The following is a 24107-nucleotide window of genomic DNA, read 5'->3' as shown; positions in this document are numbered from 1 at the left end:
AGGTGCATGACTCACGCATCTTTTGGAACACTGGCCTGTTCAGGCAGCTCCAAGCAGAGACTTTCTTCCTGGACCAGAAGATCACAGTAGGGGAAGTCGAAATGCCCATTGTAATCCTGGGAGACCCTGCCTACCCCTTAATGCCATGGCTTATGAAGCCATACACAGGGAACCTTGACAGTAGCAAGGAGCCGTTCAAAAACAGGCTGAGCAAGTGCAGAATGACCGTCGAGTGTGCTTTTGGCTGTTTAAAAGCCTACTGGCGCTGCCTATATGGGAGGCTGGACCTGGCTAATGACAATATTCCTATGCTTATAGCTGCATGCTGTATGCTCCATAATCTTTGTGAAGGGAAGGGTGAAAGCTTCACTCAGGGCTGGACTGCTGAGGCTCAGCGCTTGGAGGCTGAATTTGAACAGCCAAAGACCAGGGCTATTAGAGGGGTGCAGCAAGGGGCCTTAAGGATCAGGGATGGCTTGAGACACCAATCTGAAGCTGAAAGCCACTAATATTTGTTGGTATTCTCGGGAGTGCAGTACTTGTAATGCTAGGAGGCGATTGTGATTGGTGCAGACGATGCACTGTGAAGGTTTAAGAAAACTGCCTGTCGCTTTGCTTTCAATTAATGGAATAAAAATTGCTTTCAAACCAAAACAATTCTTTTATTAAAAAACAACAACCAGAGGAGAGAGACAAACAAAAAACCACATCAGCACTGCGGGGGATGGGAGAAGAGAGAGTCCCAGGAGGAGGTGGGGTCCCGAGACGGTTAAAGATTTGTGTATGTCCAGGTATCATATGCAACCTTGTCCTTTGGAGTACAGTGCAGTGGGTACTATTCTTCAGCAGGCCTAAAGTGCGGAGGGACAGGTGTTGAGTGCAGTGGGTACTGGGAGTCCGCAGGGCTGGACTGAGACGGGGCCGGAGTGGAATGCAGCGGGTACAGACTGGAGCCAGGAGGCTAAGAGTGTGTTGGTGGTGTCTGGGGGGGCGCATGGGAAAGAGTTTTGCGACAGCGGCTGCAGGGAAGGGCAGGTGCGGGGCTGCTTGGTTTGCAGTGCTAGTAGAGCCTGGAGCATGTCCACTTGGTGCTCCATAACATTTAAGAGCTGGTTCGGGGCTTCATTCTGGTGTGCTGCATTCTCCTTTTGGTCCCTCTTCTTGCTGACCTGCCACTCCTTCAGTTCTTGTTTTTTGGCCACGGAGTGCATCATGACATGCAGAAAGTCCTCTTTAGTTTTTCATGGCCGCTTTCTAATTCTGCACAGCTGTTCAGCCAGCGATAACGAAGAGGGAAGCTGGGCTCCTAAGGTCATATCTGTGAAGCCAAAATGCAACATTTTACAGAAGCAGTATTGTTTGCAACACACAGACCACTGATTCATTGATTTAAAACACAGCCACTATTCGCATACCTTTCACTAACTGGCTGACCCCAGGCAAGCACACATGAGCCACAAGACCCCCAAAATGGTGAGTAACCGCAGAGCGGGGGAAATCAGTGTTCCGGGACCGTGCTGTACACTGGGCACGTGGCTCCTGGGGAGAGCCAGCACTGTAAGGGGGACCTTGTAATCATTACTGTCCCCACATTTTCCACAGGCTGTGTTCTTTATGGAAGATATCTCACTGCTTAGGGTGAGCAGGGAATCAAGGGAGGGTCTTCTCCAAGACTGCAGCTTCTGCCCTGGTCCTTATGCAGCTCACCTTTGTGCAGCAATGGTCTCTCCCACACTGACGTCAGAGTGGCATGGGAAAGTTACCCTTAATGGGGCAAGAAACAAAGCAGCTCTGCCAAAGAATCTATGGCAGCAGATTGCCCAGTATCTCCATGAGAGTTTCGTAGAGATCTCTGAGGCAGATTCATGTGAAGTGAAGGAGTCAATCAACACCCTGTTCTGCCGCTCAGACTAGGCATGTGGTGATATGTGCATCATACAGACACAAGCCTGCATTCTGCAACCCTCCTGCCCTAACACCTTGCTTCAGTGATTCCCAAAATCAAAGCCACTTACCAGGGGCCTCCTCTCCTGTTTGTGCTTCGCCAAGCTCCAACCACTGTGACTGGCTAGCCTCCTCCGGGATAGAAAAGAGCTCCTGGCTGCATGCATCTCTGGCCTCCGAGTCATCCTCTGCCTCTGGGTCCCCTTCCACATCCTCATCCAAGATTTCCTCCACCTGGCTTGGTCCACTCTCGACTGGCATGCGAGCCATCGAAGTATCCACAGTGGCCTTCGCAGTGGAGGTGGGGTTATCACCGAGTATCACGTCCAGCTCTTTGTCGAACCAACAGCTCGTGGACATAGCACCGTAGTGGTGGTTTGCCTCCTGCACCTTGTGGTAGGAGTTCCGCAGCTCCTTCACTTTGACCCGACACTGCAGTGTATTCCGGTCACGGCCCCTTTCTGTCATGCATCGTGAAATCTAGTCTGTAGGTATCATAATTACTACGGCTGGAGCACAGCTGGGACTGGACAGCCTCCTCTCCCCAAATGTTGATAAGGTCCAGCAGCTTGGCATTGTTCCAAGCGGGGCATCGCCTGGTACATGGAGCAGGCATGGTCACCTGGAAAGATGCACTGAGACCACTGCATGTGTCACTGAGCAAACAGGAATTTAAGGGGTGGGGCTGATGGTTGGTCACCTGAGGGCAAGGCAATAGAGTTCAAACCAATGACCAGAGAGGCAAGAACAGGCATTGTGGGACACCTCCTGGAGTCCAACTACAGTGCTGTAATCGACCAGGGTGTCTACACTGGCAGGGCATTGCTGTAGCCCCGGCGCAGAAAGCTGTACATCTCTCGTCGGGGTGTTTCTTTACAGCGCTGCAACTGTTCAGTTTCTGTGCACTACGTGGCTTGGCAGTGTGTACACCTTGGGAGTTACACCACAGAAAGCTGCTTTACTGTGCAGAAACTTGCCAGTGTAAACCAGGCCTCAGGCTTGGTTGTGGTGAAGAGGAAAATTAGCCGTGGAAGATAATACAGGGCAGCCATACCCCAGTTGTCTCCATTAGAGCAATGCTACCATGACATAAGAGGTAAAGCTACACCCTGCTCACTGGGACTAATGTCTATATAGGGAACGGCTGGCATAGAAGTAACAAACACTGTGAAGAGCTTGCAGTGTATTGTAACTGAAGTGGTGTTGTTGAGACCTTTTTCCCATCTTGCAAATGACCATTTATGCAACAGAATGATATGAAAGTTTAAATGTTTGTTTTTTAATGCAAGTCGTTTTAATACAATGGTTCTTGGATGTAATTTGCCAGTATTAATTTTACATATCTTTCTATAAGAGACCATGCTAGAGAAGAGTACAAAAGAACAGCACAAGCATGTAGGGACTAAATCAGAAAGGCAGGAAGGATGGGCTCCACCTAAATCAAAACAGAACCAGATTGCTGGCATGTAAAATTAAAAAGGTCCTAGAGGAGTTTTTAAACTAAGGGCTGGCGGAAAGCCAATAGGTATGGAGGAGCACACTGTTCAGACAGAGACATCTGCTAGCCGAGGATCTACTAATGGGGATTCTCTGTAAGCTAGTGTAGGCCTTGCTGGAGCTCCAAGCATAAGTAACAGTATGAATCAAAGGTTGTGAACCAGACTAAGCCTGGCGTTGTCAAAATAGTGATGTACCAAGGTGTCAGCTAATCAAGTAAGCACATTCCTGACAGGAAAAGATGGTACAAAAACACACAGATCTCTCAAGTAACTGTAAACACATTCTGAAGAGATGATTCAACGTTCATTCCCTCTGAAGTATCTGGCATTGGCCACTGTCGGAAGACACAATACTGGGCTAGTGTCTGACCCGTATGGCCGTTCTTATGTTTTTATCTTAAAATCCGTGAATGCCTTTTTCTTGTATCTAAAGGATAATTAATAAAGGGAACCAGTTTCTTGGAAGTAGAATGGCTGCTTTGTTCCACATCCCTAGTAGCATCCGGCCACAGGAGTACCAACCCATGTAGGGTATTCTCTGGTATATTTGGGACTGGACCAGCCAGCCCAAAATCAGGGAAGTGCAAAGATGAGCTTTACATCCCACTCTCCCAACCCTGCATATAGTGTGCTCTTTGAAGGCAGCTGAGGATGTAGCCAATTACCCTTTCTCCTTAATAGATTACAAACTATTATTGTTTAAATGACCTTGATGCTAAGCAAGCTTTTTCACAGATTCATAGAGTTTAAGACCAGAAAGGACCATTAGATGATCTAGTCCAGGGCAGGCAAACTTTTTGGCCTGAGGGCCACATCAGGTTTCCGAAATTCTATGGAGGACTGGTAAGGGGAGGCTGTGCCTCCCCAAACAGCCAGGCGTGGCCCGGCCCCCACCCCCTATCCAACCCCCCCTGCTTCTCGCCCCCTGATGGCCCTCCTGGGACTCCTGCCCCTTCCAACCCGCCCCGTTCCCTGTCCCGACAGCGCCCCCGGAACCCCTGCCCCATCTCTCCCTCCATGTCCCCTGACTGCCCCCTGCCGCCCCATCCAACCCCTCCTCTCATTCCTGACTGCCCCCCCGGGACCCCTGCCCCATCATACCTCCCCTTCTCCCTGACCGCCCCTGGAACCCCTGCCCCTGACTGCCCCCCACCGCCCATCCAAACCCTCTCTCCTTCCTGACTGCCCACCCGGGACCCCTTCCCCCATTCAACCCCCCTGTTCCCCACCCTCTGACCGCCCCAATCCCTATCCACACCCCCACCCCCTGACCACCACCCTGAACTCCCCTGCCCTCTATCCAACCCCCCCCGCTCCCTGCCCCCTTACCGTGCTGCCTGGAGCACCGGTGACTGGTGGTGCTACAGCTGCGCCGCCCAGAGCACCAGGACAGGCAGCTGTGCCGCCCGGCTGGAGCCAGCCACGCCACCACGCAGCACAGAGCACCGGGTCAGGCCGCGGCTCTGCAGCCCAGCTGCGCAGAGCATTGCGCCAGCAGGCCATAGTTTGCCCACCTCTGACCTAGTCTGACCTCCTGTCTCCATAGGCCATTACACCTCACCCAGTTACTGCTGTATTGTGCCCAATAACTTATGTTTGACTAAAGCATATCCTCCAGAAAGGCATCCACTCTTGATAGGAAGACATTCAGATATGGAGAATCCAATGCTTACCTTAGTAGTTTGTCCCAATGGTTAATCATCCTCATTGTTAAAAATGTGTGCCTTCTTTAAATTTAGCTGGCTTCATTTTCATCAGTGGTTATGGCTTTCTCCACTAGCTTAAAGAGCCCTGGTGTACCAGTATTATCTCCCCTTATCCACAGTAATCTGTGTATATGACTATGTGTTATGACAGTTATAATTTTTGCCATTATAAGTAAAGCATTGCTCTTGTGTGTTTGACTTTCCCAGTTCCTATGATCCAAAATTATCTGTTCTCAGGATAAATTCTGCTATCATCTATGCTGATGTAAATCTGGAATCACTGAATCTCTGGAAAGCTTGCTTCTTGGTTAGGTAAAAAAGAGCTTCTGTTTCTATAAATGTATCTTTCATCATATCTGCATCTTTAAAATGCATATTTGGAATCCTTTCTACTTTAGTGGGGTTTAGTAATACAATTTGTCACCTTTCACAGCCAAGTCAGCAGTTAAAATCCAACCTAGGTTGGCAATGACCATGATTTGTTATATTTAAGTTTAACAATTTGGTGACTCACTTCTTAGTAAAAGAGTCAGTTTTAGGATTTTTGGGTGGGTCAGAACAGTATTTTTGATCACATATTCAAATATAATTGACTCCTGCCACCATGATCAAACCATTACGCAGTCAACCTGAAGATTTGAGGGAGGTATGCTACACTGCATTACTTTTTAACATCAAAATTGTTTATTTGTAGAGATGATCTTTGTGCTTCCTACTGCTGCAAAAGTGGATCCCAGCTGTATGTGCTGGGATCTGTACGTAGCTGTGAACATGTAAAAAAATTGCATGGGGGCTTTTGCTCCAATGAGCTGGAGATATGGGATAGCTGTAAATTTATTGAAAAAGAAGTATGATCACTCTAGTAACTGACTTCTAGTAACCCATTATTAGGGAAGAGTGAGAGCCTAGAAGACTTGTTTACAGACTGGTTGTTCTAAAATATTAGGAGTGTGGCAAGAGATTGGAATCAGAAAATCAATCTTTTCATGAACAGCTAGAGAAAGAAGAGGCACAATTCTGAAAAATATATAAGAGAGGCAATATAATCTGTTTTAGTACAAGACAAATGCAAGCTAAAGAAAAAGGAACTCTCTAAATCTCAGAACTCTCTAAAAAAGAAAATGTATTATGTCATTTCTTTGCATAGTAAAAGGAAATTAGTCTGCTGAAAATATACAAAGAGCCATGGGGGACAGAGGAAGACAATTATACTATATTCAAATTCATACTGACAGAGCAGTTACTAGCCAAGATCTATCACTGTAGTTTATTTTTAAGTAAAATAATCCAGCATTAAAGAGTTTTAGGAAGCAAAACCAAACTGCAGCAACCACAAATCGGAAACAGTTTCAAAATGTGATTGTAGGTATAGTCTGCAACCTTCAGCAAGTGGCCACTGAAAAGAAACCACAAACCATCACCCAGACTCAGAGCTTTTTATTTTTCTTTTAACGCTTTAATAGTTATGTAAAGAAATCACACTTATTACATGTCTGCAGTCCCACTCCATAAAACTAACACAAAGCCCTGGTCTACACTGGGACTTTAGGTCGAATTTAGCAACGTTAAATCGATTTAAACCTGCACCCGTCCACACAGTGAAGCCCTTTATTTCGACTTAAAGGGCTCTTAAAATCGATTTCCTTACTCCACCCTTGACAAGTGGATTAGCGCTTAAATCGACGTTCCCAGCTCGAATTTGGGGTACTGTGGACACAATTCGATGGTATTGGCCTCCGGGAGCTATCCCAGAGTGCTCCATTCTGACCGCTCTGGACAGCACTCTCAACTCAGATGCACTGGCCAGGTAGACAGGAAAAGAACCGCAAACGTTTGAATCTCATTTCCTGTTTGGCCAGCGTGGCAAGCTGCAGGTGACCATGCAGAGCTCATCAGCACAGGTGACCATGATGGAGTCCCAGAATCGCAAAAGAGCTCCAGCATGGACCGAACGGGAGGTACGGGATCTGATCGCTGTTTGGGGAGAGGAATCCGTGCTATCAGAACTCCGTTCCAGTTTTTGAAATGCCAAAACCTTTGTCAAAATCTCCCAGGGCATGAAGGACAGAGGCCATAACAGGGACCCGAAGCAGTGCCGCGTGAAACTGAAGGAGCTGAGGCAAGCCTACCAGAAAACCAGAGAGGCGAACAGCCGCTCTGAGTCAGAGCCCCAAACATGCCGCTTCTATGATGAGCTGCATGCCATTTTAGGGGGTTCAGCCACCACTACCCCAGCCGTGTTGTTTGACTCCTTCAATGGAGATGGAGGCAATACGGAAGCAGGTTTTGGGGACGAAGAAGATGATGATGAGGAGGAGGTTGTAGATAGCTCACAGCAAGCAAGCGGAGAAACCGGTTTTCCCGACAGCCAGGAACTGTTTCTCACCCTAGACCTGGAGCCAGTACCTCCCGAACCCACCCAAGGCTGCCTCCTGGACCCAGCAGGCGGAGAAGGGACCTCTGGTGAGTGTACCTTTTAAAATGCTATACATGGTTTAAAAGCAAGCATGTGAAAGGATTACTTTGCCCTGGCATTTGCGGTTCTCCTAGATGTAGTCCTAAAGCCTTTGCAAAAGGTTTCTGGGGAGGGCAGCCTTATTTCGTCCTTCATGGTAGGACACTTTATCACTCCAGGCCAGTAACACATACTCGGGAATCACTGTAGAACAAAGCATTGCAGTGTATGTTTGCTGGCATTCAACCAAAATCCGTTCTTTCTCTCTCTGTGTTATCCTCAGGAGAGTGAGATATAATTCATGGTCACCTGGTTGAAATAGGGTGCTTTTCTTCAGGGACACTCAGTATAGCCCATTCCTGCTGGGCTGTTTGCCTGTGGCTGAACAGAAATGTTCCCTGCTGTTAGCCACAGGGAGGGGGGAAGGTTGAGGGGGTAGTCACGCGGTGGGAGGAGGCAAAATGCGACCGTGTAACGAAAGCACATGTGCTATGTATGTAATGTTAACAGCAAGGTTTACCCTGAAAGAGTGTAGCGACTGTTTTATAAAATGTGTCTTTTTAAATACCGCTGTCCCTTTTTTTTTCTCCACCAGCTGGATGTGTTTCAATGATCACAGGATCTTCTCCTTCCCAGAGGCTAGTGAAGCTTAGAAAGAAAAAAAAATGCACTCGAGATGAAATGTTCTCCGAGCTAATGCTGTCCTCCCACACTGACAGAGCACAGACGAATGCGTGGAGGCAAATAATGTCAGAGTGCAGGAAAGCACAAAATGACCGGGAGGAGAGGTGGAGGGCTGAAGAGAGTAAGTGGCGGGCTGAAGAGAGTAAGTGGCGGGCTGAAGACAGGGCTGAAGCTCAAATGTGGCGGCAGCGTGATGAGAGGAGGCAGGATTCAATGCTGAGGCTGCTGCAGGACCAAAGAAGAATGCTCCAGTGTATGGTTGAGCTGCAGCAAAGGCAGCTGGAGCACAGACTGCCACTGCTGCCCCTCTGTAACCAACCGCCCTCCTCCCCAAGTTCCATAGCCTCCACACCCAGACGCCCAAGAACGCGGTGGGGGGGCCTCCGGCCAACCAGCCACTCCACAACAGAGGATTGCCCAAAAAAAAGAAGGCTGTCATTCAATAAATTTTAAAGTTGTAAACTTTTAAAGTGCTGTGCTTAAAGTGCTATGTGGCATTTTCCTTCCCTCCTCCACCACCCCTCCTGGGATACCTTGGTAGTCATCTCCCTATTTGTGTGATGAATGAATAACGAATGCATGACTGTGAAGCAGCAATGACTTTATTGCCTCTGCAAGCGGTGATTAAAGGGAGGAGGGGAGGGTGGTTAGCTTACAGGGAAGTAGAGTGAACCAAGGGGCGGGGGGTTTCATCAAGGAGAAACAAACAGAACTTTCACACTGTAGCCTGGCCAGTCATGAAACTGGTTTTCAAAGCTTCTCTGATGCGTACCGCGCCCTCCTGAGCTCTTCTAACCGCCCTGGTGTCTGGCTGCGCGTAACCAGCAGCCAGGCGATTTGCCTCAACCTCCCACCCCGCCATAAACGTCTCCCCCTTACTCTCACAGATATTGTGGAGCACACAGCAAGCAGTAATAACAGTGGGAATATTGGTTTCGCTGAGGTCTAAGCGAGTCAATAAACTGCGCCAGCGCGCCTTTAAACGTCCAAATGCACATTCTACCACTATTCTGCACTTGCTCAGCCTGTAGTTGAACAGCTCCTGACCACTGTCCAGGCTGCCTGTGTACGGCTTCATGAGCCATGGCATTAAGAGGTAGGCTGGGTCCCCAAGGATACATATAGGCATTTCAACATCCCCAACAGTTATTTTCTGGTCTGGGAAGAAAGTCCCTTCCTGCAGCTTTTGAAACAGACCAGAGTTCCTGAAGATGCGAGCGTCATGCACCTTTCCCGGCCATCCCACGTTGATGTTGGTGAAACGTCCCTTGTGATCCACCAGAGCTTGCAGCACTATCGAAAAGTACCCCTTGCGGTTTATGTACTCGGCGGCTTGGTGCTCCGGTGCCAAGATAGGGATATGGGTTCCGTCTATAGCCCCACCACAGTTAGGGAATCCCATTGCAGCAAAGCCATCCACTATGACCTGCACATTTCCCAGGGTCACTACCCTTGATATCAGCAGATCTTTGATTGCGTGAGCTACTTGCATCACAGCAGCCCCCACAGTAGATTTGCCCACTCCAAATTGATTCCCAACTGACCGGTAGCTGTCTGGCGTTGCAAGCTTCCACAGGGCTATCGCCACTCGCTTCTCAACTGTGAGGGCTGCTCTCATCCTGGTATTCATGCGCTTCAGGGCAGGGGAAAGCAAGTCACAAAGTTCCATGAAAGTGCCCTTACGCATGCGAAAGTTTCGCAGCCACTGGGAATCGTCCCAGACCTGCAACACTATGCGGTCCCACCAGTCTGTGCTTGTTTCCCGAGCCCAGAATCGGCGTTCCACAGCATGAACCTGCCCCATTAGCACCATGATGCATGCATTGGCAGGGCCCATGCTTTCAGAGAAATCTGTGTCCATGTCCTGATCACTCACGGGACCGCGCTGACGTCGCCTCCTCGCCCGGTATCGCGTTGCCATGTTCTGGTGCTGCATATACTGCTGGATAATGCGTGTGGTGGTTGATGTGCTCCTAATTGCCAAAATGAGCTCAGCGGCCTCCATGCTTGCCTTGGTATGGCGTCCGCACAGAAAGAAGGCGCGGAACGATTGTCTGCCGTTGCTCTGACGGAGGAAGGGGCGACTGACGACACGGCTTACAGGGTTGGCTTCAGGGAGCTAAAATCAACAAAGGGTGTGCCTGTACATCAAGGAGTATTTCAGGCAGGACTGCACGGAGGGTTCCAATAAGAAATGGTGCACCAAAGTTATCGTTGTTATTGGAACAAGGAGGTTAGCCTGGCTTCTGATTGATACATGGCTAGATTAACCTCGCTGCGCCTTCTCTGTGACTGACTGCAGTGTGATCTAGACAGGGGAGGAGGAAAATGAGTACAAAACAAATCTGGTCTATTTCTTGTTCTGACCCACTCCATCTATCCTTTACATCTTTGGCTGGCAGCAGACAAAAAAGGCGCGAAATGATTGTCTGCCCTTGCTTTCACGGGGGGAGGGAGGGTGGGAATGGGGTCCTGACGATATGTACCCAGAACCACCCGCGACAATGTTTTAGCCCCATCAGGCATTGGGATATCAACCCAGAATTCCAATGGGCAGCGGAGACTGCGGGAACTGTGGGATAGCTACCCACAGTGCAACGCTCCAGAAGTCGACGCTTGCCTCGGTACTGTGGAAGCGCTCCGCCGAGTTAATGCACTTAATGCACTTAGAGCATTTTCTGTGGGGACACACACACTCGAATATATAAAACCGATTTCAAAAAAACCCGACTTCTATAAATTCGACCTAATTTCGTAGTGTAGACATACCCTGAAATTCTCCCTTCATTCTCTGTTACTCAGGGAGATGGGACAAGTGACTGAAACACATGCAGAACCCCCCCAGAAAACAGATCATTCACAGAGAGGTAGACTGGAAACAGTGGCCCTAAAAACCAAGCCCCAAACAGGGGTATCCCATCCCCTCCGAAACAAGGGGAGCTCCCCGCTTCCCAGTTAAGGACCCCCCAAAAAGGGGGGTCCGCACCCTACTAATAATGTCCCTTGCATGTGCCCGCCTGTCATGTCACCCCCAATGCAGGGGTCTCCTTGTGACTCATCAATGTACAAGGCATCACCCACGTAAGAGTCACCACGCCAGGAGAGACCTTCTCCCCAGCCTGCCCTGGTCCGCCACGCTCAAGCAGCATCTGCCGGCGCTTCTCTGCAGACCTTTCCCGGGCGGCCCCACGCCTGAGCTGTGGCGGAAGGGCCGCCCGCGGGGCATTCTGGGCGTTGTAGTTCTAAGACCAGGCAGGGCTGCACTACAAGCCCCACACCAGGCGGCGTTCACCCCGGCGTGGCTGCTGAGGTTGCTCACGCCATATTGAGAGCGAAGCGCAATAGGAACTCCCCTCCCCCAACTGCCCGGGACTGCGCTGCTGCGAGCCGGAGGCCAGGCTAGGGCGCGGAAGGCTGTTGCTGTCTCTGCCTGGAGGTTGGTCCCTTCACCCAGCCGTGGTGATGATGAGAGGGGGGCGGCCGGTGCCGGGCGCCTCCCCCGCGTGTGAGAGGGCGCTCGAGGGTGGGTTCCCCCGAGAGCCCTGCCGGGTGGGGAGCGGGAACGGGGTGGGCCGCACAGTGCTGGTCGGGCCCCAGTGCGGGAGAAACCGAGGCAGCAGCAACACCCCCAGCCCAGACAGACCCTGTCACACACACACACACACACACACACACACACACACAGCAGCCCCCCCAGCCCAGACAGAGCCTGCCGTCACACACACACAGCAACACCCCCAGCCCAGAGAGACCATTGTCACAAACACACACACACAGCAACAGCCCCAGCCCAGAGAGACCATTGTCACAAACACACACACACAGCAACAGCCCCAGCCCAGACAGAGCCTGTTGTCACGCGCACACACACACACAGCAACAGCCCCAGCCCAGACAGAGCCTGTTGTCACGCGCACACACACACACAGCAACACCCCCAGCCCAGACAGAGCCTGCTGTCACACACACACACAGCAACAGCCCCAGCCCAGACAGAGCCTGCTGTCACACACACACACACACAGCAACAGCCCCAGCCCAGACAGGGCCTGCTGTCACACACACACACAGCAGCACCCCCAGCCCAGACAGAGCCTGCCGTCACACACACACAGCAACACCCCCAGCCCAGAGAGACCATTGTCACAAACACACACACACAGCAACAGCCCCAGCCCAGACAGAGCCTGTTGTCACGCGCACACACACACACAGCAACACCCCCAGCCCAGACACACACACACAACAACAGCCCCAGCCCAGACAGAGCCTGCTGTCACACACACACACAGCAACAGCCCCAGCCCAGACAGAGCCTGCTGTCACACACACACACAGCAACAGCCCCAGCCCAGACAGGGCCTGCTGTCACACACACAGCAACAGCCCTAGCCCAGACAGGGCCTGCGCTCTCTCTCTCTCACACACACACTGCAACACCCCCAGTCCAGACAGAGCCTGCTCACACACACTCACAGCCCGCACAGAGCCTGCTGTCATACACACACAGTAACACCCGCACCCCAAGCCCAGAGAGAGCCTGCTGCCACACACACACAGTAATACCTCCAGCCAAGAGGGAGATAGACACGTATGGCAACACCTGCCAGCCCAGAGAAAGGTTGTCTCACACGCACAGCAGCACCCCTCCAGCCCAGAAAGAGTCTGTCTCTCACACACAGCAACACCTCTCCAGCCCAGAGGGAGAGAGACTGTCACACACACAACACCCCTAACCCACAGAGAGTGCAAGCGGTGGACACACACAACAACATGCACCCGTGCACAGAGGGAGAGACTGTGTCACACACACAGCAACACCCCCTACAACCCACCCCAGAGAGAGGGAAGAGACTGCGACACACATCATTACCCCCAACTCACCGCAGAGAGAGATTGTCTTATGCCCACAGCAACACTTCCTACCCTAGAGAGAGGGGCGAGACTGACACACAGTAATACTTCTTACCCAACGCTCCACTCCACAGAGAGAGGGGAGAGACTGGTACAAACATCAACACCCCCCCAACCCACTTCAGAGAGAGGGGAGAGACTGTGACAAACACAACAATAGCCTGCACTCTACCTGGAGAGAGTAACATCCTCCATCCTAGCCCTAGAGACAAGGGGAGGTAGTTTATAACACAGAGCAACATTCCCTGTGTCATGCTTGAAGTTGGGGGTTGCGGCATGGGTGACAATTGGGGAGACAAAGATGTGTGTGTACATATCTATAAATACACACCTATATACATATATACACATACAGCCTAACAATATCTGCATCCCAAGAGAGGAGAGACATTTCTTCCCTTCCCAGTCCAATCTTATCCCCAGAGTAACTCACAACGCAGAAAACAGCAAAGTTCTCTTCCCACCCCTTGAGATGGAAGAGACTAATATGCACATAGCAAAATTATTCTTATTTCCATTTTGGGGTGGCAGGTAGAGGCTAACCTTCCTCACATACAGCAAAACTTTTTTCTGCAAATGGAAGGTGAGACTATAAAAACTACTTAAAATTTCATGTTTAGATAAGGGAATCTGACTCTCCTGCAAATTGGAGAGTTCTCTTTAATTTTATTATAGTTCAGTTATTGGATTCCTGTCACTTTCCAGAGTTCAGAAGTTTAATAAGTTACAGACAATAGTAGAATTAACCCTCTAGTAGGAACTCGAAACTGGAAATTGTCTGTTATCCACAGTCTTGTCTGATGCATTTATCGCTTTATTTCATGCCAAAAAAATAGCATATGTCTTGTCTTTTGAAAGGCAGTTGATATTGCATTCTTTATATACCTCTGGAATGCCATGAAAGACCATGTATTTTTGGGTTAGGTAACTTAGTATGTAGGTGACTGGATGACACTCAGAGGAGTGATAATGGTGGCCTTTGGAGACTACTGCCTGTCGTACTGACCAATATTGTGTCACTATTTCCTTGTGCCCTTCCATCTGTCTGTATCCATATGTTGTCCCTTGTCTTGTACTTAGACTGTAAGCTCTTTGAGGAAAGGTCAGTCTTTTTGTTCTCCATTTGTACAGTGGCCTTTTACAGTGAGGTCCTGGTCCATGGCTGGGGCTCCTAGGTGATATGGTAATACAACTAATAATAGATTATAACTTTAATTTTTAAATCTGATCTAGTTTATTATTGATTAATAACTGGCATCTAACAGGTGTTTGTTTGGTGGGCTATGAGTTGGATTAGTCTAGTGCATATCATAGAAATTACATCACGGTGGCTCTAAGTAACATTTTGTTGGCAGTCTGAGTAGAAAGGTCAAGCATTAACTGAGCACAGACATTTGGTTATCTAATTCTTAGGAGCAATCCCTGTAGAAAAAGGACTGAAGCTTGTTGGCAAGGATGTAAGTAATTGTATTGCTAATGCCCATACTGAACCTGTCCTGTGGATAACTAGAGAATTCCAGTATTCAGGCTGCTGATCTAATTTATTTCTGAAACACTAAATTCACTTTTAAAAAATAGCTTAGCACAGATAATAAATTGCTAATATTGTCACTGAAAGATGAGAAAAGCTCTGCACTAAAATAGTTGTTATATTACCTACTGAAATAGGTAACTTTTATTTAAAGCCAAAACTACATTAGCCTATAGTGGATGCTTTCTTTGATGAAATGAATAACTAACTTATTTTAGTTGTGAAAGTAGATAAACTTTGATGTTACAAATTATAGCTTAGAATAACTTGTAATTTTGCATAATGTATTCTAAAGGTGTATGTACTGTTAATATTCTTGCTTTTTTTCTTTAAGATGCTTCATGCCGAATGTAAAGTAAGGCCTTTGGAATGTCAAGATGAAATTACAATTGAACCATGTTCTAAAAAAATGAAATCAACAGAAGAAGCTCATGATAAATCCTGTGATGATAGTTTCCAGGGATCTCATATGAAAACAGACACTGAGAGAATAAACAATGAATGGATACCTTTATGCATCTCTGATGACCAAGGAAAACAGGAAGTGCAGCAGAAAGAGAATGAAAATACAAATGTCTTAGAAACATCCAGTGAAGAATTCCCTTGTAATAGGCCAAGGATTATTGAGTCTACTCATTCAACGATCATGCAGAGTGTAAATCTTGCAATAAAAGACACTGAGGTTACAGAAAATAAATGCCCTTTCATTACTGAAAAAGGTGATGACGCTAATATTAAAGAAACTAGCAATAAATCATTCACAGTAAAGGCTGAAGAATATGGTACAAGCAGAGTATTTATTGGGCCCATTTACAGACCTGTGGAGGAGAACAAACAGGATGAAACCAGGAATTTCACTAAATTTAGGGCAGGCAGAGAGGAACAAAATGCTGTACTTGACAACAAAATTGACAAAGAGGAAGGAAAGAAAATTCAGACTCTCTCTTGTGATGTATCAGAAATAGATGATGAATTGTGCCAATTTTATAAAGAAATTCAGCAGCTTGAAAGTGATAAAGATGAGTTAGAAGGTCACTTACAGGAAAAAGAAACTAAATCATCTCAGGAACAATTTATACCATGTAATAAATACAGTCAGTCATCTCATGAGGATGAACAAGATACCTGGTACAGTAGAACACAATCATATTATGACAATGAACAATGTTTCTATAATGAACCAAGTGGCCAGAAGACAGGCAGTGAACCAAAATGTTTTGACAATGAAACAAATGGCTGGAGAACTGAGAATCATTTTAATTGGCAGGCGGAGTCTAAATTCTGGAATCATTCAGTCCCTCAGTTTAGGCCTGGATGGCAGCCAACTCCAACACTATCTTTCATAATGCCTCAGGGTCCTCTTCCTCCTAGGTTCAACCATCATTTAGATGTTCAAACTCTTAATTCCCCACCACATCAACCAGATACTCTCCATTCTCAGAATGATGGACCTCCTCACAAGAATTATGTGGGTTACTATGGAAATAGTGGCAGTGCTAACAGGAGCTGTCCATTGTTTGATCAGAATAATAGTTATGCTGGTCATATTGATATCCATAGTACGCAAGTCTCCAGAAATGGATATAGCGACCAGGATGGATGCATGAATAATGGTTTCTGTGAAACAAGAAAAGAGTGTTGGAAAGATCCTAGAACTTACCAGATAGAGGGAATACACAGTTTTAATTTTCAGCAGTTTTCAGAAGACAAGTTACGTAGGTTGCAGAAATTACTTCTAATTTTAAGAGGTCTTCCTGGCTCAGGGAAAACAACACTGTCTCGGTAAGTATATGTTGAAATAATTAAAAAAAATAGAAGTCTGCTAGTTTGTTCTTGTTTTAGGTCCTGATCCTGTAAAGATTTACACAAGTAGTATTTTTGAAGTCAGTGGGACTACTCATATGTATAACTCTTCAGAATTGAGGCCCTATTTGTTACATGGTGAAGGGGTACAGTTGTGAATATTGGAAATATTGGTCACTTCATTGTTAGCTGTTCTTTTGGTCTTTTTCAGTAAGAATGCTGATGATCACAGAAAGCTGTTTTATATTTGTTTTAAAAATATTTTTTTTCTTCTATCCAGTGACTCATGCATTCTTCCATGCTGACTCCTGAAACTCCAAATGCTTCTAATATGAAAGTTAGCCACCCTCTGGTCTTTCAAATTCCTTCCTTAAAATGTCTTCTTCCAAGTCTACTAATATTCATTTAAATTAGAAGTGCTCTTATATGCCAATAAAATAAACTTTAATGGGACACTATCAGCTTAAAAAAATCTCATTCATATGAATGTTTTACATTTTCTATTATTATTTAATTTTACTAATAACACTTAAGATTAGTAGAAGTGAAAGAGACTAGAGAGAGAGAGAGAGCACCTCTTGTTTTCGGTGTGTTTCATTTGTGAGTAATTAATTTAATAAAACTTTGTTTATAGTCACTTTCACTGTTTTTCCAGTGTAGTCATTCAGTTTCTACATTTGGTGAAGGCCTTTCCCACAACAAAAGGGGGTAGAAAAGTTTTTTAAAGGAAGGTATGCTAGTTAAACTATAGAAATTCTCAGGGACTCAAGTCTGGTATGAACTGACACCACTTTTAATTTTTTTAAAATTATTTTAATTAACTAGTTTTCAAGTACATAGTGTCTTACAACATTCTATGACAATGTGCCTGCCATCAAAGAGCATAGTTTATGAATCTGTCACATCAAAAAAACCTATATAAAGGGAACTTTTGAGTCAGTAGTTTCACTCAATTTAATAAAATCACCAGAAACAACACTTCCTGCATGATTTAAAGGAGCTTACCCTGTTAAATAGATTTGATTATCATATTACTGCATAATATTTCTTGGAACAAAAAAAAGCTCACGGTTGTAATAATTAGCATTTGTTTTTGATTTGTAAATACGCAAAAACTTCCTTTAATACTATATTTTTCTTTTCTTCTTCTAAAGGGGGAAAAAAACAATATTAAGCTTGCTAAGTCAAGCACTAAAAAGTTAGGAAATGCCAGAATTAAGTTTGTCTTAATTTGAGCCCCCTTGTGCATATGCATTGCGTAGAAAAGACCCTGTTCACTTAATGAGCAGCTATTTGATATTTTGTTTCCTATGCTTTTCTTACTGTATCTTATTCAAACCCTGCTCCAAAGACAGAATTGTTAATTTCTTAATAAGCTTTTTATGGCATTTGATGCTATAGTATATGAGTGCTTCACACACATTAATTTGCAAAAAGAAAAGGAGTACTTGTGGCACCTTAGAGACTAACCAATTTATTTGAGCATGAGCTTTCGTGAGCTACAGCTCACTTCATCGGATGCATGCCGTGGAAACTGCAGCAGACTTTATTTATACACAGAGAATATGAAAAAATACCTCCTCCCACCCCACTGTCCTGCTGGTAATAGCTTATCTAAAGTGATCATCAGGTGGGCCATTTCCAGCACAAATCCAGGTTTTCTCACCCTCCCCCCCCCCACAAATTCACTCTCCTGCTGGTGATAGCCCATCCAAAGTGACAACTCTTTACACAATGTGCATGATAATAAAGTTGGGCCATTTCCTACACAAATCCAGGTTCTCTCACCCCCTCGCCCCCCTCCCAAAAACCACACACACAAACTCACTATCCTGCTGGTAAAGCGATGAAGTGAGCTGTAGCTCACGAAAGCTCATGCTCAAATAAATTGGTTAGTCTCTAAGGTGCCACAAGTACTCCTTTTCTTTTTGCGAATACAGACTAACACGGCTGTTACTCTGAAACAACACATTAATTTGTTTTCACAACACCCCTATTAGATGACGTGGTTTTATTTTCCCAATGTTACATATGGGTAGCTGAGACACAGATACTTTAAGGTCAAAAGTATCAACTAACTTTGGATGCCCAACTTGAGACACCTAGGACCTGATTATTTCAGAGCACTTAACTTTGTACGTTCAAAGAACAGCTTCCAGTGATTTTATTTGCAGTTGGGAGTGCTCAGTATGTCTGTAGATTAGACCCAAGGGTCTCAAGTCAGGCATCTAGAAAATGTGGGACACGCAATTAGTGACCATCTGTAAAAAGTTTGGTTTATGTGAAGCTTGGCAAATCCACACAGGAACTTGTTGGCAGAGGCAAGGGTAGAATCCAGTTCTCCAAGGCAGCATTCAGCTGCTTTAACTATGCTACAATTCTTTCTATTCTTGCAGTTCCCTGTCTCATTCACTACACACCTTTCAATTTCTGCAACAAAGAGTAAGGGCAGACAACAGCTCTTTTAGTTCACAACCCTAATTCATTCCCAGAGTAAGTCCATCCTGTGCTCTGAAAGAGGCATGGGTCCTGTGGAAAAAATAGTCTGTGATCATGTAATTAAAGACTGAATCCTTAATAACATTTTAAATGTAGATTTTTGAGTGTAATTTCCTAGATTTTTTGAAAAACAAAGTGAACAAACAGAAATTTCATCATGTAACATCATATTAACACCCACCCGATTCATCAGCAGGGATGGAACCTTTGGATCTACTACACAGATCTATGCCATTTGAGCTAATGGAGTAACTGGTAGAAATAGTAGGTTGTCATCCTCTTTGCAGACCAGCACTACACGATACTGAGATGCACACTTTGCCCAGGGGATTTCATAGATATATACAGAAATCAGAGAAATGTCTGGAGGGGAATGTGGTCTAGTAGGCAAGGACTTTTCTGCTCATTCCCTCAAAGTTTGACCCCTTCTGCCTCATCCCCTTCAAGCTGTCCCAGTCCTATCTGTTTCCCACCCCATTCCCCTCATCCAAGTCCCAGTCTCTACTCCTCAATCTCCTCTACTCCTCAATCCCGGTCACCACCTCCTGACTCCCTCTCCCAGTTTTCCTCTCCCAGACTCCTTGCCAACCCATTTCCAATTCCCCCCGAACCCCATCAGCTCCTCGTTGCCAGTTTCCTTGCCTGGCCATTCCCATCCCTCCTTCTCCCCCTCTACTCCTTGTTTGATATGTCTTTCTCCCCACCCACTTTTTCCATTTCCCCTGGCTCCCAGTTCTAGTTTACCTCCTCGGTCTCCTTATCCAATCTCATTCCACATCCTGGCTCTTTGCTCAGCCAGACCCAATTCTCTCCCCATTCCCTGCCTCCTCATCAAATCTTTCTCCCTCACTTCCTTCTGCCCTTTCTAATGGTTCCAAGTCTCATTGCCCAGCTAGTCCCAATTCCTCCTCCTTGCTCCGTGCCTGGTCCTCATCTAATTTCAGTTTTCTCCCCCACCCCCTTGGGAACTGGCTCCCAGATCCAACCCCCCATTTCCCACCTTGGCTCCCATTCCTAGTCCCTTTGCCCAGCCAGTCTCTTCCCCTCCCCCCTGCTACTTGTCTGTTTGCTCCCTAATCCCCTCCTCAACTCTTGTCCCCTCTGCATCTGAATCAGGCAGCTTCTTCTTCCATGCTGCCTGGGACCAAAACCACAGGATTGACATGCTTCCTGCTCTTGCTGACAGCAGCCCGGAGAAACAATTGTGGGGGAAGTACTTGCTCAGTACAGATGGAATCTTCCGGGATTTTAGCTATGCTAGCAAGTGTCTGCTGAATATATGTGAACTGACTTTTTTTTTCCAAAGGTTTATAACTTGGCCAGATTTGGGTTTTTATGAGGATGGCATATGGCCCACCTTTGGCATTAAGGTTACCCCCTGCCAAATTTTAAGTCCCTGCTTCAAAGCATGAGGGCACTAGAACTTCTCAGAGAAAAGGTTGCCAGAATTGCCACTCTTAGGTCAACAGAAAGGCTTCAAAAACAGACTCCAAGGAGAAACTGCTGAGCTTGAATTAATATAATTGAATTGAGTAAGCTCATCTTAATTAATTAGCCTCTTACAGTTTGTATGGCAACTTCCACCTTCTCTATGTATGTATGTATGTATGTATAGATCTTCTTAGTACTATATGACCCATTCCATGCATCTGATGAAGTGGGCTGTAGCCCACGAAAGCTTATGGTCTAATAAATTTGTTAGTCTAGTCTAAGGTGCCACAAGTACTCCTGTTCTTTTAGCGGATACAGACTAACGTGGCTTCTACTCTGAAATCTATTATTTAACAGTGATTAAAACTGTGATTAGTCTCAATTAATTTTTTTTTAGTTAATCGCATGAGTTAACTGTGATTAATCAACAACCCTAATTTTAATTTATATGTTATGACTGTTTTAATTGTGCTGTATTCAGAGTTTTGGCTGGGGGTAACCAATACATGGAAAATAAAATAATTTATTGTGTTTCTGGGATTGCAGGACTTCTGTGCCATTGTCAATGTTGACTTTAGCAAATAGGAGAATACAGCAGAATGTGCTGGATATGTGTCAGTACAACATAAAATGCTATGTAAATTGTACATAACAATGACACTGTAAAATTTAAAATAAAACTGAAGGCCCCACATTTAGCCTTGCAGAGAGACTTGTTGAAGTCATTGGGGCTCCTCAGAGGTGCATGAATATGGCTATATGCAGCCAGTTGGTGGATTGTGGCCTAGTTATCTATGACCTGTTTCATTAAGGTAGGTACTTTATCTTAAGATAGGAGAAATTTTTGTTTGTAAGAATCTACTGAATTGTCAGTTATTGCTTGGGGAGAATAGCTACACCTGAAGTATGTGTGTTTTATACAGTAGGTGAATAATATGGAAGCTGGATCTCATTGCCAAATGCAGAATTATCTTGCGCTGAATAAGAAAATCAGCTACTTGTCTGAAATCATGGCTTCCTGACTTGGAATGTAGTATCTGTAGAAGAAAGATTTTAGGGGGGTGGAAATGAAGTGCTGTCAGGCATGGGCAAAACTCACTATTTACCTTGAAGTTGTTAAAAAGGTATCAGTACTATGAGCTTTATTTGCTCAGGAGGAAACTTGTGTTCAAATTCTTATACATTTAAAATGTCATAAATTGTATTACATAAACATCTTTATCAATATGTGTAACCCTATCTATAGGGGTGGGGGAAGAAAAATAAATTGGTTAGTCTCTAAGGTGCCACTAGTACTCCTTTTCTTTTTGCGAATACAGACTAACACGGCTGCTACTCCGAAACCATTCTTAGCACAGTCTTGATCATACTACTTGCAACTTGGATCATTAGTATCTTTTGGACTTCATTATTCTTAATGCCATTATAAATTGCTATAAATGCATAAGTAATATAAATTATACACAGATTAGGTAAAAAGAAAAGGAGTACTTTTGGCACCTTAGAGACTAACAAATTTATTTGAGCATAAGCTTTCGGGAACTACAGCTGTAGCTTTTCTTTTTGCGGATACAGACTAACACGGCTGCTACTCTGAAACAGATTAGGTACTGTGTTATGAGCTTTATCTTCATGATTGATCTGGCGGAGTGGGGTGTCAGATTCCTTCTGTGGTTGAATTTTTAATGAAGATGTGTGGTTTTGTGACTGGTCTACAATGTTAGATTATATACTACTTATTTCAGAGTAACAGCCGTGTTAGTCTGTATTCGCAAAAAGAAAAGGAGTACTTGTGGCACCTTAGAGACTAACCAATTTATTTGAGCATGAGCTTTCGTGAGCTACAGCTCACTTCATCAGATGCATGTCGTGGAAACTGCAGCAGACTTTATATATACACAGAGAGTATGAAAAAATACTTCCTCCCACCCCATTGTCCAGCTGGTAGATAAGCTATTACCAGCTGGACAATGGGGTGGGAGGAGGTATTTTTTCATATTCTCTGTGTATATATAAAGTCTGCTGCAGTTTCCACGGCATGCATCTGATGAAGTGAGCTGTAGCTCACGAAAGCTCATGCTCAAATAAATTGGTTAGTCTCTAAGGTGCCACAAGTACTCCTTTTCTTTATACTACTTATGATCTTGCTGACTTATCTTGCTGATGACAGTGGGTTGTGTGCACAAAGTTAAGGACAGAATTGTGTAATAACTAAACTTCTAACGAGTAAAGTTATTGCAATTTTTTATGGACAGGTATGGTAATTGAGTGTGCAAATTGACACACTTATGCTTCTACGTTATTTGTGATTTGTCTTGTTCTCTTCCTTTCTGGTCTCTAAAATGTAGGACATCCCAGAATACAATGCCCCATATGCTACTCTATTTCTTATCCTCTGGCTACTCTGTTTCCTTTTGAGGCAATATAGCATAGCTGCCTAGATTTCCAAGAATGCACTGGTACCAATATGGTTAGGCAGTGTGATAGTTGTGGACATGTGTTGGTAGTGGCAGAAAGACTGCTGTGTATATACAAATTTAACCATGTTTACTTGAAACCTGTTAAAGTAATAGTGGGTCTAAGAAGTGGTTGATAAATATGAATATATTAAGTAGTCTCATTTTGACCCTGGATTGAGATTTTGATTGTGCTGATGACGTAGCAGATAATTCTGTTCCTATAACTGAGCTGTAATAAATCAACCTTCCTGGTTCACAAATATGTTTTGGCATAACTAGGCAATATTGAAATGAATTTTGGATAAAACAAAAGGTTGTTAATTTTAGCTTTATTCAGAATTTAAAAATTGAAAAGAATAAAATCATTCATATAAAAATTAAGACCTCTTCTGTAATAGCTTATTTATCACAGTAGTTGATGACAATATTAGATAAGAATATAGAATTATAAAAATGTGTGTATAGTAGATTTTGGTGACAATGAGTGCTGTGTTTTCCCAAGACAGAACTGCTTTTGCATTACTGATTTATTTGAGATTGCAGTAACATTTCCAGTGAAAATAAAATGCATATTTATGATGGTCCCATTCCCTTAAAAAGAACTGAACATACAGGCCTCCATGGCTTCAGTGGGGCAACGTAGTGTTACTTTGGTAGATTGTGGCCTTAATTATGTGTATACTATTCTTCTGATGGATCCTACAGGAGGTGCAGAGGACACTTGATGGGTTTATTTTGGGGATGATATGGCTTTTATAAAAATCATAATTCCCTGGCCCCGTATATTTGAAATCTGAAAGACACTTGATTGGTTAAATAATAATAAAGTGTTAGGATGTCTGAATGAAAAATTAGTAGTATTAAATGGATCCAATCCATGATACAATACCAAACTGGCATTGACAAATTTTAAAAGAAAATTTAAAGTGGAGAGGGAGGTGAGGTGGTTTAGGAGGATAGATTAGTAAGAGAACAGGTAAAGGAAAGAAGAGCAACAGAAGGAGAGAGAGCAGAAATTCATATAACATAAATCAGTCTCTTTTTCTTTGCCATTTCTTTAAAGCTTTTTAAGAAACCATTGTCAACCAAGATTGTTTAATGCATAGAAGTGTTGGCAAAGGTTTTATTTTAAATAAAAAATACTGTGCATCAAAATTGTGAAATGTAAACCCTTAATTATTA

At 45.0% G+C, this 24107-nt stretch overlaps 1 protein-coding gene across 7 annotated transcripts in view; it reads left to right on the top strand.

The window, feature by feature from the left end:
• Positions 1-11554: 11554 nt before the first annotated feature.
• Positions 11555-24107, top strand: part of LOC140910489 (NEDD4-binding protein 2-like 2) — a 43104-nt gene continuing 30551 nt past the window's right edge. For all 7 annotated transcript variants that reach the window (XM_073341494.1, XM_073341531.1, XM_073341538.1 and 4 more), the window contains exons 1-2: positions 11555-11724; positions 15068-16515. In XM_073341494.1, the coding sequence (XP_073197595.1) occupies positions 15068-16515 (1448 nt within the window). In that variant the 5' untranslated portion in view covers positions 11555-11724. The remainder of the gene's footprint in view (positions 11725-15067; positions 16516-24107) is intronic.

The sequence above is a fragment of the Lepidochelys kempii genome, chromosome 1, assembly GCF_965140265.1.
Source record: "Lepidochelys kempii isolate rLepKem1 chromosome 1, rLepKem1.hap2, whole genome shotgun sequence".
Lineage (NCBI taxonomy): Eukaryota > Metazoa > Chordata > Testudines > Cheloniidae > Lepidochelys > Lepidochelys kempii.
Note: the sequence above shows the minus strand (reverse complement) of the source record. Positions and strands in the feature narration are given on the sequence as shown.